This window comes from Peromyscus californicus, unplaced genomic scaffold (genome assembly GCF_007827085.1).
Source record: "Peromyscus californicus insignis strain IS unplaced genomic scaffold, ASM782708v3 Scaffold_2__1_contigs__length_46816999, whole genome shotgun sequence".
Taxonomy (NCBI): Eukaryota; Metazoa; Chordata; class Mammalia; order Rodentia; family Cricetidae; genus Peromyscus; species Peromyscus californicus.
Genome location: NW_026294540.1, coordinates 28,580,960 through 28,598,508, shown reverse-complemented (window position 1 = coordinate 28,598,508; position 17,549 = coordinate 28,580,960). Strand labels below are relative to the sequence as shown.

Here is a 17,549-nt window from a genome sequence, read left to right as displayed (position 1 = left end):
TAACTAGCCTCGCAGACAGTCAATGGAAGGTGTTAGGGGAACCTTCAAAGGTCCTGTGGCCTACATGACTTGGCCTCTCTGAGGTGAGTCAGCTTTGTCACGTTAACTGATGACAGCAGGCCTGTCAGGGATGTCCTCTGGGTCTTAGAGGAGATCAAAGGATGGAGAGAATGCTGGCCAGGCTGGGAACTGTGGGGGCAGCGGCCTGGAGGCCACTCCGGTTGGCACCTGCGAGGGCTGGTTTGTATGCCTGCAGAGGCAAGGATGAAGTGACAAGACAGTCCTCAGACAATAGCTTGGCATCGGATGCAGACCTGCGGTTCAGGTTCTCAGCACACAGTGTTCTGATCCCGGAACAGGGTCACATGTCGCCACATATGCCCAAGCACCCTGGTCAGTTTGTGGCATTCTGTAAATGACCTTGCACAGGACAGTGATTTGAAGCAACACTTGATGAAAGAAAAACAGTTTGGTAGAGCCACTCCCTGCCTTGGTGACAGAATTCATGGGCAAGAGCCAACTTGCCCCTTGGGACCTCCAAATTCCACACACATGAGGCTGGGGAGAGGCAGGACAGGGAAGGACGGGGCAGCGAGGCGGCAAGCTTTGGCTCCGAGTGAAATGGAGGTGAGCGGGTGAAGGAGTGGCCCCGTGTGTTGTGAGGGCTACCTAGGCTGCTTCAGTGAAGCTGAGGTCGACGACGTGTGGCCACGAGCTGGCTCAGTTGTCCACAACCGTAACAGCGGTGGGGAGAAGTCCGTTGGTTAGAAGGGGAGTCAACAGGATGGAGGAGATGAGCAAAAAGCCTCAGATGACCACGCTTCAGGTCCAAGCAGCTTGGAGTCAGGTGCCAACAGGCAGAGCTCTGCATGGGGCAAGTGAAGTCTACCTTTGGGTTTCCGGGTGGACACAGGGCAGGAGCAGGGGAGGGACGGTGGGCTGCAGACTCAAACCCGGGACCACTAGTGTGTGATAAGGAGAGTGTTGCTAGGTCGTTCAGGCTGGCTCCTGGATGCCTCCCCAGTGGCTTTCCGGATTGCAGGACCTTGCATTCTCCGGTTGCTCCATTCCCTGACCCTTAACCTGGGTAAAGCTGGATGGAAACAGGCCTAAGTACCTCAGGAGCAGCCGTGCATCCTCCTCTCCCTGAGACATGAGCTGACTGACTTCAGCAACACACACACACACACACATACACACACACACACACACACACACACACACACACACACACACACACCCGCAGCTTTCCCTACCACTGCAGGGCTGGGAAGTGGCAAGCAAATCTTGACACTGTAACTTTAAGTGGAGGAACCCATAATCCTGAGTTCACTACCACGAGGGCCTTCCAAAAGGAAACAGGGCTAGGTTGTGGGGAGCCACTGCTGCGGCTCTAACTGCTGACAACACGAACACATTCTGCCATGAGAACTGGACCACGCAGGCCGTCCCTGCAGCAGGTATGGCCCAGGCTCAGGTCCTGGTGCTATTCTCCTCACTGCTGACCGTCTGTGTCTCCAAAGGTGAGTGGAGAGGCCAGAGAAACGCAGAGACATAGGAGTGGAGAGAGTGTGGAGACACAGCCGCCGACCTCCCTGTCTTTGTTCCTCAGGGAGCCCCGAGGTGTGGGTGCGAGTCCAGATGGAGGCCACCAGGCTCCCATCCCTCTCCCTCTCAGTTCGCTGTGGGGTCTTAGGAACCAATTTCATCTCCCTGGTAACAGTGGTCTGGGAAAGATTTGTGGATGCCCAAGGGACCAAACTAGCTGTGTTACATCCAGAACTTGGCACCCAGCGGTGGGGCCCCACCTCCCAGGCCCGCTGGGAAACCTCAAACAGCGTCTCTCTCACTCTGACCCTGGAACAGTCCAAAGCAAAAGCGTCCCTGGCTAACACCACATTCTGCTGCGAGTTCGTTACTTTCCCTCACGGTTCCAGGGTTGCCTGTGGAGAGCTGCATAGCTCAGATCCAGGCGTGTCTGGGGAGAGAAGCGGGAGGCAGGGAGGACCTTGACACTGGCTGCCCATCTGACACCTTTATTTGTTCCTAGGACTCTCTGCCCCAGCTCCAGTCCCCATTCTTCGAGCAGACCTGGCCAGGATCTTGGGAACCTCAGGGTTTCTCCTACTTGGTTTCGTCTTCATACTCTATCTCCTGTGGCGGCAGAAGCATTGGTAAGAATGGGTCCAGTAACATCTCCACACCACTTGGCTAGCCGCCTTCTGCCCCTGACTCCTCCTCTTCTGTCTCCCAGGTGTTTCAGTAAATCTCAACCACCCCCCACGAGCGCCCGGGCACAGACGCAAGCTCAGGTGAGGCTTGAAGGATGGTGTCTGGAGCAGGGTACCAGGGGTCCCCCACAGCCAGCCAGCAAAACATCCCTGGCCACTCTCCACCCCCACCCCCCCATTCAGCACCTCTGTCTGAGGCTACGGTCCACGTTGACCAGCACCTGCCCCAGTTCACACCACTTCCCACCGATGACCCACACCAACCAACCCCCGGTGCCTGTCTCCTCAGCTTCTCCGATCACCCTCTGGACACGGCAGCTTCGTCTCTACTGAGAATGGATTGTATGCTTCGGCAGGGGAGACACTTCCCCACCCTGTTCCCAACAGCCTTGCTTCCACTGGCTCTCTGGAGCACGGTACCCCGGGAAAATGCTCGGAAGTTCAATAACAGGCACTCTCGGTCCCCTCCGGGCCTTTGGGACATCCCTCTGCTGGTGTCTTCATCCTGGGCCTCTTCATGAATCTTGTTTTGTTTTTAGGCCTCTGATGAGGGCACACCCTGCTGGCTAGGATGTGGTCAGTGTATGCGCATGTATGGACGCAGGTGTGAGTGGAGGGGTATGAGGAAGGCCCAGTAACATCCTGTTTTGCACACGATTCCACCCTCCCAGATGATGTCTTTAATAAGGTCATTAAAGTGATCCTTCTGTTTGGGACTTTAGTTTTATCTTTTGCTTCCTGAGGAGGGTCAGGGGCAGATTCAGTCCCTTGGGAGGAAGGACCCAAATTAAAGCCAGAAGTGAGTGGGTCTAAGACCCAGGCTGAACCTGTGGTTGGTCCTTGCTGAAGGACACAAGGAACAGGGGTCTCCTGGGGCTTCAACAGGCTTTTCTGACCTGGCCTCCTCATGATGGACCTCCAGACACTGCTCCCTATTGGCCACTCAGAGGCAGGCAGAGAGGCCTGGCAGACACAGGAATTGAACACAGGTTCATCCATCTCAAGTTGTTCCACCCAGGAACTAGGTTCCCCTGCATGAGACAAGCACCCCAGGCCCCCTGCGTCATCCTCAGAGGAGATAAAATGAGTGAGACATCCTTGGGAGCCACGAGGACCTCAGGTGTGATTTCCTGGGTCACTCTAGCATGGTGACCCACATAGATTGACTACATGAGAGGCTCCCCTTGCTTGTGGGGGTGCATGAGGAGGGTGCAGAAGCCCAAGGAGCATGGAGGTAGCAAGGTAGGAGACTGAGCTGTTGTTTGGACTGGCCCGTGCAGGCTTCACCGCCCTTGAGCAGAGCCTGAGATACAGAGAAGTTTGGGAGAGAGGCAGGAGGTCTGTTAGGGGGAAAAACTGAGCCTGAGCATTGCTGGTGGGGCTGCCTTCCACCCGAATCCCTGGAACTCCTCCAAGTGGTCTGTGTCTACGAGGTGACAACTAACACTGCTTCTGAGGGGTCAGATGGGCCCCACAGGGCCGTAGCACAAGAGGCCAGGAAGCCATGGGCAAAGGGATATCCTCAAAGAGGCTGCCAGTGGGGAGAGTGACCTGGAATTCACAGCCCCGCCCTCCGCTGGGAGGGGTAACCTGGACCATCCCCAGCAACTGTGAAGAAACTGCCAGCAGTTGGTCCATTCCCCACCAATTCACGTCTGGGAAGACCAGCGACAAGACCCGCGAATCCTCCCCTGACTCCTCCTGCCTCCAGTCACCCCAAGCCTGGCTTCCCCGGTGCAGCCTCTGCTACCCTCAGCCTCACTCCCTTGACAACCCCGCCTGAGGCTGTCCCTAGTCTCCCCCCTTCCCCATTCCTGATGCCTGACCCCACCCTGCAGCTGGCACCTAACCCTGGGAGTCCGTACCCCAGCATCGCCCAACTGTCTCCCTCTGTCTTCCTCATGGTTCACTGCCCTCCTGGTAGTCTAGTTCGTCACTGTCACATCCTGAGAAGGCTGTGCCCAAGACCTTTATTCCTCAGCCCAAACCCTGCACCAGAAACTAGCCTATAATAGCTTTGAGACTGGAGGGGTTCTGAGACCTCAAATTAATGGCTAGCTCTTGGGCCTTAAACCATCGCCTCGTGTATTATTCTCAGGGCCTCAACTCCAGTCTTGTGGGGTCACCATGCACAGGAAGTGGCCGGAAGCTATGGCATATGAAAACCAAATCAGATCTGAGAGCTTGGCCAGCAGGACCAGGGAGATGGCCCTAATCAGGATGATGTGCGGTGGGAGTCTGATTGGAACAGTGGGATGCGCCTCCTCCTTCCTATTGCCTGAGATTTTTTAGTGCCCCATGGGGGAGTCAGTCTGTGGCCTGACTGTGGCCACATCCCCCAAAGCATAGGACATTGGGTCTTTTGGCAAAGTTATAGTGAAGGGGACAAGGGTTCCCAAACTGAGGTTCCAGCCAAGCTCTGCAGAATGTAGCACAGATCCACCCTTTTTAAAAAAAACAGATTCAGCATCTGTGAAATACATCAACTCGCTCACAGGACAGGGCTGGCTGGAAAGAGTCCAGGGCCTGAGAGTTACTAAGCCACAACCACATTCTGAAAGGGTGAGGGGACAGCATAGGACATGTGACGGATGAGACAAGGCAGAAGGTCAAAGTGGAGAGTGGAAGTCCAACCGGTCAAGGCCAGGACAACGTCTCCCAGCAGAAGGTGGGGACTGGGCCAAAAGACAGGAGCATCTGTCTTGTCTGTGACCACAAGGGAAGGTCCTCATTGTAGGAAAAGAAGAATCCACAAGGCAACAGAGAGACAGGGAGATCCCATCCTCCCTCAGTGATCCTCGGGAGGCCCTGGGGATTAGGCCACTGTACCCTAAACTTTTCTGACTCCTCAGCACCCCAAGGTCCCTGCACAGGGCTCCTCTCCTGCCTGATGGCTCTGCTGGTCTCACTTCCTGGAGGGAATCAGGCCGTGGCTTGGATCCTGCTTCTGCTGCTGTCAGCTGCATGCCTGCCACCTGGTGAGTGGTGGGGACACTCTTAGAGTCTCCTATGCTAGTGGTAGGGAGACTCTCAGCTTCGACTGATTCCCACATCTACTGAAGAGGCTCAAGAGTCAGTGAGTCAGAATGTCACAAAGAAATCTCCCCGAAACTACCAGTTCCCTCTTCAACTGTCCACCTGCTGCTAAAAACAAAAGAACAATGCTACCCACAAAAATGGACTAAATCTAAGTAGAAAACTATATATTCCCTTCAACTTCCTTCCCTCCAAACCAAAGTAAACTCTGACAGACAGCTCCCATCCGTCACCTCTCCTCTAGGACTTTTTCAAAATACTTGGTATTTTTATTTTGTTTCTCTGAGATAAGTTCTCAAGTCATCCACGCTGGCCTTTAACACAAGATGTAGCCAAGGATGACCGTGAATGCCTTATCTTCCTATCTCTCTCAGCCGCTGTAATTATAGACATGCACCACCACACCCGGTTCCATCTAGTGCTTTTTCTTTTCTTTTCTCTTTCCCTTCCCTTCTCCCCTCCCCTCCCCTCCCCTCCCCTCCCCTCCCCTCCTTTTCTTTTCTTTTCTTTTCTTTTCTTTTCTTTTCTTTTCTTTTCACAGACTGCCTCAGACCAGGCAACCTAAATTCTCAAACACTGATAGCCAGGCTAGAACCCAACGTCTGTTCCCCAAGGGAACCATAATGTTCCTTTGAGATAAAGGAGAGACTCAACATTCCCTACAGAATTTGGCCAAGGGTTAAGCACCTAAATGTTGTTGAGAATGTTGATTGTTTATAAGTCTTTGTTATGGGCCCCTTTGTTGTTGCTCCCTTTGAACAACGTGGCAAAGGGTCAGTCTCCCTTTGGAAAGTGATCTGGCAAGTCACATGACCATTTGAGTAACAGCTTTGAGGCCCCTTCTCCACGCCCAGCTACCTGGAGGGAGGGGATGATGAATGGACACTCCTTTAGATGACTGGCCAGACCATCATCATGGCAGCCTGCTTGTGTGAACACTTCAGGGATGCCCAGAGGAGACACTGTTAGCTTGCAGGCATCTGTACTGGCCTGCCCTTAGGGTCCTGACAGGATGTATTCTCAGCTGCAGCCCCTAAGAGCGCCCCCTTGTGTGCATTTGCTACCTTCCCTTATAAAAGGCGGGCCCTGCCTGGCTCTCTTTGTCTTCCTTTGTTCTCCTCTGTCTCAGGGACCGATCTCTGCCCTCTTCTATGTCCCTTCTCTCCTCTCCCCTCAATAAACCTCCCACGTGGGCCCTGTTATATGGTGTGACTCCTTCCTGCCGGTTTTAAAAGACAACAGCCACCACCCAGCTGTCAAGTGACCATGGCTGCTGCTGGATGCAGTAAATATGGAGAAAAGATACCAATGAGTGATTCTGATCACTGGGGTCTTTGGTGTTCTTTCCTGGAGCCTCTAACAATGTAGTTAAGAGACAAGAAGCATCTTTTGCTGGAGGGTAGCACAGCAAAACGTACCTTTTCCTGGACAACTGTTTTAAGGTAGAAGGTGGCTTCAGCTGGAGATGTCAGCGACAGGGCAAAGACCGAGAACTCATTGCTCGCCTGCATGACCTCCAAAGCGTGTGATTTTTGTTGTTGTTGTTGTTTGTTGTTTGAGACAGGGTTTCTCTGGGTATCCCTGGCTGTCCTGGAACTCACTCTGTAGACCAGGCTGGCCTCGAACTCGCAGAGATCTGCCTGCCTCCAGAGCGCTGGGATTAAAGGCGTACACTGCCTGGCCCAAAGTTAGTGATTTTAAAAACAATTAAATGTGAACAAAATTAGAGGTATTTCTCAGTGTCCCCTAGGCTCACCACGCTCCTTTTCTCTGTCCATTATTCGTTCTACAATCTCTGGCAATCTATCTTTGCGTAGCTGTGGATGAGAGGAATAAAACCGGGGTAGGCAAGATGGCTCGGTGGTAAAAGGGGCTTGCTGCCAAGCTAGATGACCCAAGTCTCATTCCCTGGGATCCACATGATGGAAGAAGAGAACCGGCTTCTGCAAACTAAACTGTCCTCTTACCCCTGTGGCTGGACAAAAAGTGCACAAGAATCAGGTGATCTGACTCTTTCAACAATGACTGAGGCAAATAAGTATTACCTTAAAAAAGCAACTTATAAACTATGCAGCAGAACACAAAAAGGAGGCTCAAAATAAGCACATCATGCTTGTGGCCTTCTGATTTTTCCATATGGCATGGACCCCAAAAAATATATTTGGAGTCAGTAAAAAAAATAGTCATTTTTCTCTTTACTAAACACAGTGCCCTTGCCCACCCTCTATGTGGAGGAGGCTGGGGAGGGCTTCTGCTTCTATCCAGTGTCTTTATTGTGGGCTCCCACCACACATCAGCCTAAGTTTTCCTTGGTCCTTAAAACCATTCCCACCGGGACTGGAGAGATGGCTCAGCGGTTAAGAGAGCTTGCTGCTCTTGCAGAGGACCCAGGTTCAGTTCTCAGCACCCACACAGTGGCTTACAACCCTCTGTAGCTCTAGTTCCAGGAGATCCAGTTCCCTTTTCTGACCACCACAGGTAGCACACATGTGGTGCACAGACATACATGCAGGGGAAACTGCTGTGGGATGTTCTGTATGTCAAATGTGTTGCTAATTAGTCAATTAATAAAACACTGATTGGCCATTGGCTAGGCAGGAAGTGTAGGCAGGACAAGGAGGAGAATAAAGCTGGGAAGTGGAAGGCTGACTCAGAGAGACACTGCCAGCCGCCATGATGACAAACAGCATGTGAAGATGCCGGTAAGCCACGAGCCATGTGGCAAGGTATAGATTAATGGAAATGGATTAATTTAAGCTGTAAGAACAGTTAACAAGAAGCCTGCCACGGCCATACAGTTTGTAAGCAATATAAGTCTCTGTGTTTACTTGGTCGGGTCTGAGCGGCTGTGGGACTGGCAGGTGAGAGAGATTTGTCCTGACTGTGGACCAGGCAGGAAAACTTTAGCTACAGGAAACACCCATTTACACAGAATAAAAAAATAAGTGTATCCAAAATTTTATAAAATGAATTTTTAAAAATTAAGAAAAAACCAACTGCTCCCATCTATGATACCTGTATTCTCCAAAGGCAGGTGTGTTAGATCAGACTTGAGCTTGGAATTTTTGGTTCAGGACAAGCTTGACTGTGTGTAGGCTTCACTATGTCTGCCTATCCTGGGCTGCCATGTGCCCACTCTTTTTTTAAACATTATTTTATTGTACGTGTATGAGTGTTTTGCCCCAATGTATATATGTGTACTGCGTGTGTGTCGTGCCTGCAAAAGCTAGATGATGGCATCGGATCCCCTAGAACAGGAGTTCCAGGTGGTTGTGAGCCCACATGTGGATGCTGGAACCAAACCCAGGTCCTCGACAAGAGCAGCCAGTGCTCTTACCCATGGAGCCATCTCTCCCACCCTGTAAGATTTCTTCACAAATCTCCATGTAAGGCTGTGACCCGGCTGGCAATTGTTCTGAAATATATCTGCTTCTTCGAGCTGTGTTCACTTTTGGTACATTGACAGGAGCGGCTCTGTTTTATATCTGACTGTGTTCACACATTTTTTATAATATCCTATCTTGTATTTCAGTGTTTTTCTCGGCCATCCCATAGGTTGGAGCTGATGGTCCCTTGTTGCCTGAATGGACCTGTCTTGGGTGTTGGTTTAATCTGGCCTCAGGTCAGAAAGGAAGCGTCAAAACCCTGGTTTGTAAGCTACCTAAAGTGAGTGCTAGGAACCAAACTCCAAGGCTCTCCAAGAGCAATACAAATTCATAACCTCTTTTTTATCTCTCTGTCCCGTGTGTATATGTTTTTATTATGTGTGGCTACACAAAAAACATGTGCATGTACTTGTGCACACTATGGTGCACGTGTGGAGGTCAGAGGATAACTTTAGGGAGTGAGTTCTCTCTTCCTACCATGTGAGTGGGTCCCTGAAACTCAACACACGGCATCTGACTTTGAGCAATCCCTTTGTGGGTTGTTTTTGTTTTTAAGCAAAATCAGCAGCATGAGATTCACATCCCCCAAACCCCACTACTTTGACTGCTGTGGATAGAAGGCTGGGTGTGCTGGAGTGAGGGGAGAGAAAGGGACAAGGGCACAGTTAGGAGGTTCCTGCAACGCTCCAGTTAGAAAAGACTGTGTGTAAGCCCCATGGTAGAATGAGAAAGAGAGCAGTGAGTGGATTAAAGATCTGCGTGGGCCGCAGAGCAGTTCTGACTGTGGGCAGAAAGGAGAGCAATGGCCTCAGGATGCCCTGGGGGGCAGATGCTATTCCTTCAGGCTTCCCTGTCTTTGATCATCAAAACCACAGGCCTTTGTGTTCCAAAAAGTCCCTCCTCCCCCTATGACAGTACCATGGCTGCAGGTGACTCCTGGGCCTCATGTTGGGGAAATTCATTAACAGCTAAGGAAGCTGAGTACCCCAAATCTCTGACAAGCCCCATCCTAGGACATCCTTATGGGGATCCACCTGGACTCAGGCCACGGAAAGGACAAAAGAACATGTCACTTGGCTTTAAGGAGACAGAAGGTAGCAGCAGTGAGGTCTGAGGCCAAGAGGAGCTGTAGGTCCCCAGAGCCTGCCCTGTAATGGTTCCTGAGGACAAGTACAGGCCCATGGCACCCCTGTGAGCTTGCGTCTTTGGATGACTTGGCAATCAGGTGACTTTCCACAGCCAGCAGACAATAGGAAAAAACCAGATGGAAACTAGTGATGGGCATCCTCTGAAGACCCTGCTTGGGGTTCAGATGTAGCTCAGCTGGTACAGTGCTTGCCTAACATGCGTGAAGATGTGGGTTGGATCCCCAGCATCACAGACGCTGGGTGTGGGGGTGCACTCTTGTAATCCCAGCACAGGGAGAAATGGCAGTCTTTGAGGTCATCCTCAGCTATATGCCCTGAGGTATATCAAGGGATCTGAGGACCGTGTGGACTGTGAGGAAGGCAGAGAAGCAGATGTGAGAGAGGGCGGGCTGCTTAACCGCCTCAGGCAAGCATGGAGAAGGCACTCAGTGTCAAGAATGGGAAGATGCCTCTGCATGTGTGACTCAAGGAGACTGATGCCGCTTCCTCTGGTATAACCATGTCTTCCTGCCATAGCTGAGGCAAGCTGATGGCACCTTGTCACAGGGAAGGGTGGGATGACACTCCTACAGAACCTGAAGCCCCCACAGCCTCTGACCCCACCTCTCATACCTCCACCCTAGTCACAGACCATCTTGTCCACTCCCAGAGATGTCCCTGGCAATATGTCATGACTGTCACATAGCTGCTCTGAGCCTTCTTTACCCACATTCTGGAATGACTATAGCTAGACAAAGCCATCTCTAGAGCTTCAAGAAAATGTCACCTATCTCTGGCCTTTGAGGTAAGGCTGAGTGATGCCTTGAGGCCAGGCTGACATCTCTGTGCAGAGCAGAAGCCTACCAGGACTGAGTGAGACTGGAGTGCCCTCAGACCTGCCATGTGATGATGGCATGGCCTGAGCCAGGGCTTCCTCTGTGGGTGGGAGGGCTGAAAGGCTCTTGCAGAAATGGGGTAATCTTTAGAACCCGTGTTGGGGCGGAGGGGGGCAGACTGTCATGTGGGAAGCCTAGGGACATTGTGATCTGGGCAGTAGGGAGCAGGCCAGGCCTGTAATGATCTATCACGCCTTGGTTCAGCCTAGGAACTATAAGGGGTTGCTGAAGAACAGGAAATGGTCAAAGAGCAGAATTAGGGACCACATTCTAGAGTTGGGGGCTGAGGGAGCATCCACTCCAGCACCACCGTCATCAGCATCTCTTAGCTGACCATGGGGCTCAGCTGGTCAGAGATGGGTCAGCTTTTCTCTCCCTGAAGAGCATGTGCTGGTCCAGGCTGCCTCTTCCTTGGGATGAGAGAGAGTTGGGGGCTGAGGGAGCATCCACTCCAGCACCACCGTCATCAGCATCTCTTAGCTGACCATGGGGCTCAGCTGGTCAGAGATGGGTCAGCTTTTCTCTCCCTGAAGAGCATGTGCTGGTCCAGGCTGCCTCTTCCTTGGGATGAGAGAGAGGCTGAGACACAGAGAACCAGCAAGATAGAAGAGAGAATGAGAGAGTGGGGAGGAGAGGCAGAGATGAGAAGAGAGGGAAAGGGGACAGCATCGTATATATGAAGGATGGTGCAGTCAGGGTATCAACGTGGAATAGAAGAAAACCTGGCATGCAGAGGTCAAGGCTGTATCTTCAGCCAAAAATGGAAGATAGGCTCAAGGGCATGGCCATCTTGTCAGTGACCACAGGGAGGATCTTCTGCAACATGAAAAAAGAAAAAGTCAGATCAATGAAGGAAGTTGCTGGCCACAAGGAGGTAGAGATGGGGGCGGTCTTGCCTTCACTTAGTCCTCCACATGAGAAGGCCCATGGGGATGTGGGCCACTTTACCCTGATGCTCCCTTGACTCATGACCACACCATTGTCCCTTCACAGGGCCTCCTCTCCTGCCTGGTGGCTCTGCTGGTCTCATTTCCTGGAGGTATTTGGATCCTTGCTTCTGCTTCTGCTTCTGTTACAAGCATGGCTACAAGCTGGTGAGTGGTGGGGACCTCACTACAGGGGTCTTAACCATAGAAGGGGCCAATGTGGCTTGGGAGTGGGCTGTCATGTGGACCTGTGTCTATTAGAGGATCAAACCAAAAGTCTCGTCCCCAAGAAAGAGCCATCCCTCAGAGTGGGCTCAACCCAATCTTTCTTTTCAACACCCGTTGAAGCCCTGCAGGCGGGGCACTCAGAATCCTGAACTTGAAGGAAAAGGACCAGACTACATACTACCGCCAAGTTTATCTAAACGCAAATGAAGGCATTAAGTATATTCAGTCTATTACCGGGACTCGACTGACCATCATCCATGGTGAGCCACCCTGGCTCTGGCTTTGATGCCTCTGGCTTCCTTGACTCCTAGATGTCACCTCAGGCTCCACAACTCAGAGATTTCTTTCATACTCTTTTCCCTTGGCTCTGCCAAAAGGACCTTTTCCTTGTTGTTGTGACAAGTCTTTGCTGCCCTTCTGACCTTGTCTGTCATTCTCTACTAAGATGGAACCCTACACCCTCTCTAGACCTCAGCTTGCTCTGCTTCCTAGTTCACCCCCTTTCTGTCCCAAACTAACACTGCAGGCCAGGCCACTTCTCCAGGACCTCAACTGAGTGACTTCTCCAGGATGTAACTGACTCACTTGGTCCTGAGGCAGGGCTCCCCTGAGTCCCTGTATGGAGCATCTCCACACAGCTCCAACCTAAGCCCAGAACAAACAGCAGGTACCCACTGGATGTTCTTGGAGTCCTCCAGTGCAAGTGTAAACTGCCACCTGTCACTAAAGTCCCCCATTTCCCCTCCAACTCCCCAGCACACATCCCTCACCACTTTCTACCCAACTCCCTTGTCTCCTCTCCATTTCCCAACTCCGCTCTCTCCTTCCTTGTGGTCACCTCTCCCACATTAGACCCCAGTCCCTACTTTTGTGATGTGGCTGCTCACTCTTCTGATCCTTGCCTCTCCTCTGAGGCTGAAGTAACTGCAGACTCACACACTGGGAACACTGAGGCCCAGCCTCGTCACTGTGTGGTCCTACACATGGCCGGACAGGAGCTGGAGACTCTATGTGCTGGGTTGTTGATCACAACCTTGCTCTGTGACTCTTTATACATATTGGTGTTTTTTTTGTTTTTTTTTTGTTTGTTTGTTTGTTTTTTTTTTTTTTTTTTTAGAAAACAGGGTATCTGTATTTAGCCCTGGCTATCCTGGAACTCACTATGTAGACCAGGCTGGCCTAAACTCATAGAAACCTGCCTCCCAAGTGCCAAAACTAGAGGCCTGGGCCACCCCATTCAGCAGTCTCTCTTGACTGGATTAAAGCCAACCTGTGAGAAAGCAACCACAGCATGGTTCTCTGCACAGTCTCTATGGCCCCCATGTTGACCTGTAATGTCTACCAGCAGCTGCCAAGGATCTGGGAAGGGAGAGAAAGAAGCTGTTTCTTGGGTCTGGAGCTTCCAGTCAGGTACATGTTCTGGAAATTGACCAGAGTGATGTTTGTAGAGTAAATGAATGAGCTGTGAACTCTGCACTGAGCTGTTCACTTACAGATAAAATTTTATACTTTCTGAAATGCATTTTATAAATTCACTGTGGGTGAACATGTGGGTGGTCTGTTAATTCATGTGTGTGTGTGTGTGTGTGTGTGTGTGTGTGTGTGTGTGTGTGTGTGAGTGAGTGTTCACATTACATCAAGTGCATGTGGAGGATAAAGGAGAACGTTAGGTGGCATTCCTCTTATTTTATGAGACAGGTTCTCACACTGGCTTCAAGATTGCCAAGTAGGCTAGGTTATATGACCAGTGAGCCCCAGGATCATGTCTGTCTGTGTCCTGGAATTACAACTCTCTCAGCTCTGTTTGATGTGGAACTAAATTTCTATAGACAGGCTGGCTTTAACTCACAGAGATCTCCTGCCTCTGCTCTAGGGCTAAGATTAAAGGCCACGCTCATTTCACCAGGCTCTTGATATGGATAGTAGGGATCAATCTCCAGTTCTATGGTCTGAGCAGCAAACACTACATGGACTGAGACATGTCTGTATGTTACCCATATCTAGGCAGAAACAACAGGATTTCCATGGCCTAATTATCTGTGACCAGATGACAATCTGAGGACACAGCTCCAGGACAGGTGGAGAGTGAACATTTGAGCTTGCTCTCCTGGAGTCTCAGCCTTCAGCATGTATTCCCTCTCTGTGAAATTCTAACATCTGTTCCCCATCCCACATCCCACAGAGGAGACAAGGTGTGACACTCACCCCATCCCTCCCTCATCCAGGGGGATCTGCTCACTTCTCATCTCTCCCCAGCCATCAGCACCACCATGCAGAGCCCCTCCATGGTCACCTCTGCAGTCACCACAGCTGGCCTGGAGGACACAGAGGGCCTGAGGAATCCTCCACTTGTGAACCTGGGAGCCACGGTCGGGGTGGTGGTGGCCACGGCTGTGCTCATAACCCCCATCTATGTGTTGATGGTCTTCCTCTGGTGGAAGCAAAGGTCCAGGACATTGTCTGTGTGTTCCCAGATCACAGACCTCTAGGGGCCAGGACCTCTCACCTGTGAGGAGAGTTTACATCAAAATAGGGGTTGGTGGTCACAGATCCTGCATCCCACTCTCCTCCTGGCCTCCTGCCTGGGAATCAGAGAGTATGGCTGCAGGCTTGTGCTGTGAAAACACCCTGACCTTGGACAGGTGTAAGAACAGAACCCACAGTTCTGCAAGGTGGGTTCTGATTTCCTCCCCTTAGAACCTAGGTCATCTTGTCTGTCTCTGGTCCTGAAATCCCAATTGTGCTTGAAAGACCCTAACCCTTCAGGCTTACACCCCCAAGCCCCAGGAAATAAGGAACTAAAAAGAAAACTAGTTCCAAGGACCACCTGACTCAGCCATTATTCAACCTGTAACAATGTAACAATGTAAAAAGATTTCTGTTAAGAGATGTGCTCACCTGTGACTGGGATAGTTGCAAGTGTTCCAGGAAGGACCACTGTGACCTTTGTGTAAACTCCACTCCCACCCTGAGACCCCCTTTGAGGTTTCAGGAAGAATGTACATGTGGACGTAACTGTACCCACTCTGTGATCAGACCATGATCTTGTAAAACGAAATTGTATGGGAATTGTAATCTTAGGGCTTTTGTGGGTTTTTCCTTTAAAAGTACCCATGTGTCTACAGTAAGATGCAGCTCTTGCTCTCAGGACAAGAGTTTGCCCGACTGTACAGTTGCTTCTTCAATAAACACCTCTTGCTGTTGCATCAACTGGACTGGAGTCTGGGTTCTTGGGGTGCCCACTCGAGACCCTAGATTTTGGGGACTAACATGCTGTTTTCTGTCTGTCTATGGAATTGATAACACTTTTTTAACACTTCTCTTACTCCCAGCAATCCATCTGTTCCTCTCTTGACACCCCATGTGAGACCTCCTAGGTCTCAGAGTGACAGATTGTGTCCAGGAGCAGGGACAGGGAGAGAGGAAAGGACCATGGTCCACACTGAGAACCACTGCCTGAGGATTCTGGTTCCTCTCTCCTGCTCCCTGGACACAGACATCTCAGCCACAGCCCTGAACACACCATGCTCCTCCTCAGGTGACAGACCATGGCTTGCATTGTTGTGCCCATGTTGCGAGACCCCCAGGCAAGACCACCACAGAGCCAATATCTGATGCAAGTACAAAGGGGTTTATTGATAGTAAGCAAGCCCGGGCTTGGTTCGCATCCAGCACACTGACTAGCCAGGTGAAGGAGAATGTCCTGAGCTCTCAGAGAGAGGGTTTTTAAAGGGAAAAAATGTAAGCTAGAGGGTACAGGCCTTTGCATTTCAGGGTTGTACTTAGCTAACAGGAACATTTAGCCAAGAGAACTACAGAAGATAAAATACATTTAGAGACTCTCCCAGTACTGTTGGAGACTTTGATGGATTAAGCCTTTGTTTTAGCTTCAGAACTGTTTATGGGCCAGCAGCCCACCCACCCTGGGGGGACCGCCTTGACCGGAGTCTTCGCTGGGTGTTTATGTCTCTGGAACTTGGCTCAGCTTTTATCTTAGTATTTGTACAAATGAAGTTTTCTTTAAAACGGAGCTCGTCTTGCTCCCATGTTGGTCCTCCTGTCCTCCTTGCCCGTCTGTATCCACTCGCTTTCCTTATTTCCTGCCATGTTGATATTCTGACCTCTGGGGTCTCCCCTAGAACAAGATTTCCTTCCCAAGTCCAGTCTGTCGTGACATTTGATAGTCAGTGGGTCAGCTTCTAACAAAGAGCCTCCCGGGACATAAGGACAGCATCCAGACTGACCAATAGCCGGGCGGTGGTGGCGCACGCCTTTAATCCCAGCACTCGGGAGGCAGAGCCAGGCGGATCTCTGTGAGTTCGAGGCCAGCCTGGTCTCCAAAGCGAGTTCCAGGAAAGGCGCAAAGCTACACAGAGAAACCCTGTCTCGAAAAACCAAAAAAAAAAAAAAAAAAGAATGAAACCCAGGCTGCTTTTTATAGCCAGAAGAGAGAGATGCATGGGCATGCTTCACTGAGATCCACCAATCACAGTCCTGCATAGATTCAGCTCCAGTTCCACCAATCACAAGCCTCAAATGTGAATCAATCATGAGTCATTGAAAAAACTGTCCCATCTCCATTAGACTATTTGAAGATAGATGGAGTCATAGAAAAGTGACCCAGGCTTCTCCTGGCTGAAGTGAAGTCTCCTGGGACAGCTGTGAAATGTCTGCAGTGGTGTAACTGGATCCAAGCCTCCTGAGGCTGAACTCAGCAGCAGCCATGGTCACAGTGATCTTGACAGCTGGGGTGGTGTCTCCTCTGAGCAACCCTGGAGTGTTCACACGAGCAGGCTGCAGGATGATGGTCTGGCCAGTCATCTATGGGAGTATCCGTTCATCATCTCCTCCCTCCAGGTAGCTGGTAAGAGAGACGGACCTCATGAATGATACTCCAGTGGTCATGTGACTTGCCATGTCAGTTTCCATTGTTCAAAAGGGAGAAACAGCAAAGGAGCCCACAGCAAAGACTTCACAGAACCCACAGAGCAGACATAGCTTCTAGCCTGGCTACCAGTGTTTGGGATTAGTTTTCCCTGGCCTGAGCCAGTCAGTTAAAAGAAGTACTAGAGGAAGCCAGGCATGGTGGCATATGCCTGTAATGCCAATGATTGACAGTAAAGATAGCAAGACCATGAATTGGAGGCTGTCATTAGTACCTGTTGAGTTTGAGGCCTGCCTGGGGTACATGAGACCCTGTCCCAAAACCAAACGAACAGTAAATCTCACTAAAACTCCAAACAGAGGGGTCATGGAGGCAGGTCATCCACTTTGGTTGGAGACAGAGAACTTGAAGATATCACCAGTTTTCTTTTTAGATTCACTTAAACAAATTTTGTGACAATTAATATTTTCTTTTAAATAATATATATAATGTTGAAGAGGAAATTGGGAGTTTCTACATTTCTGTGACCTCAAACTCAGTGACATGTAAGTTTCTGCCTTTGGCCTTAGCTATCTGCAGAAGCTGGGAGACTTCCTCCAGAGGAGCAGGAGACTGAGCTGGTCACCCAGCCCCACTCACTGGGCCTTTAGTACAGTATAGAGTCTCTTCTTGGGGCTCCCCTGGGCAGGGCTGAAGGGAGGTGTTCATGCTGAGGTTGAGCAGCACAGGAGGGAGATGAAGATGATGATGTCATCCTGGGGGAGAAAGAAGAGGTGAGATGGGGGCGGGGCAACTGTGCTAATGTAAAGTCTCAGGTGCAGCCTGAGTGTCCTG

General features: G+C 50.8%; 2 protein-coding genes across 2 annotated transcripts; both read left to right on the top strand.

The window, feature by feature from the left end:
* The first annotated feature begins 1,462 nt into the window (after nt 1–1,462).
* On the top strand, nt 1,463–2,564 carry Pvrig (PVR related immunoglobulin domain containing). Its single transcript, XM_052755006.1, has 5 exons — nt 1,463–1,523; nt 1,613–1,972; nt 2,051–2,174; nt 2,255–2,312; nt 2,415–2,564. The coding sequence occupies exons 1-5, from the start codon at nt 1,463–1,465 to the stop codon at nt 2,562–2,564; spliced, it is 753 nt and encodes a 250-aa protein (XP_052610966.1).
* A 9,192-nt stretch (nt 2,565–11,756) lies between these two features.
* On the top strand, nt 11,757–14,319 carry LOC128120797 (paired immunoglobulin-like type 2 receptor beta-2). The gene is made up of 3 exons (XM_052755005.1): nt 11,757–11,770; nt 11,951–12,090; nt 14,087–14,319. The coding sequence occupies exons 1-3, from the start codon at nt 11,757–11,759 to the stop codon at nt 14,317–14,319; spliced, it is 387 nt and encodes a 128-aa protein (XP_052610965.1).
* The last annotated feature ends 3,230 nt before the right edge of the window (nt 14,320–17,549 follow it).

Coding starts and splice junctions, on each gene's coding strand:
- LOC128120797 (XM_052755005.1), top strand. Junction 12,091..14,086: donor TCGACTGACCATCATCCATG/GTGAGCCACCCT, acceptor ATCTCTCCCCAG/CCATCAGCACCACCATGCAG.
- Pvrig (XM_052755006.1), top strand. CDS start 1,463: ATGGCCCAGGCTCAGGTCCTGGTGCTATTCTCCTCACTGCTGACCGTC. Junction 1,973..2,050: donor GCTGCATAGCTCAGATCCAG/GCGTGTCTGGGG, acceptor ATTTGTTCCTAG/GACTCTCTGCCCCAGCTCCA. Junction 2,313..2,414: donor GGGCACAGACGCAAGCTCAG/GTGAGGCTTGAA, acceptor CCCCCCATTCAG/CACCTCTGTCTGAGGCTACG.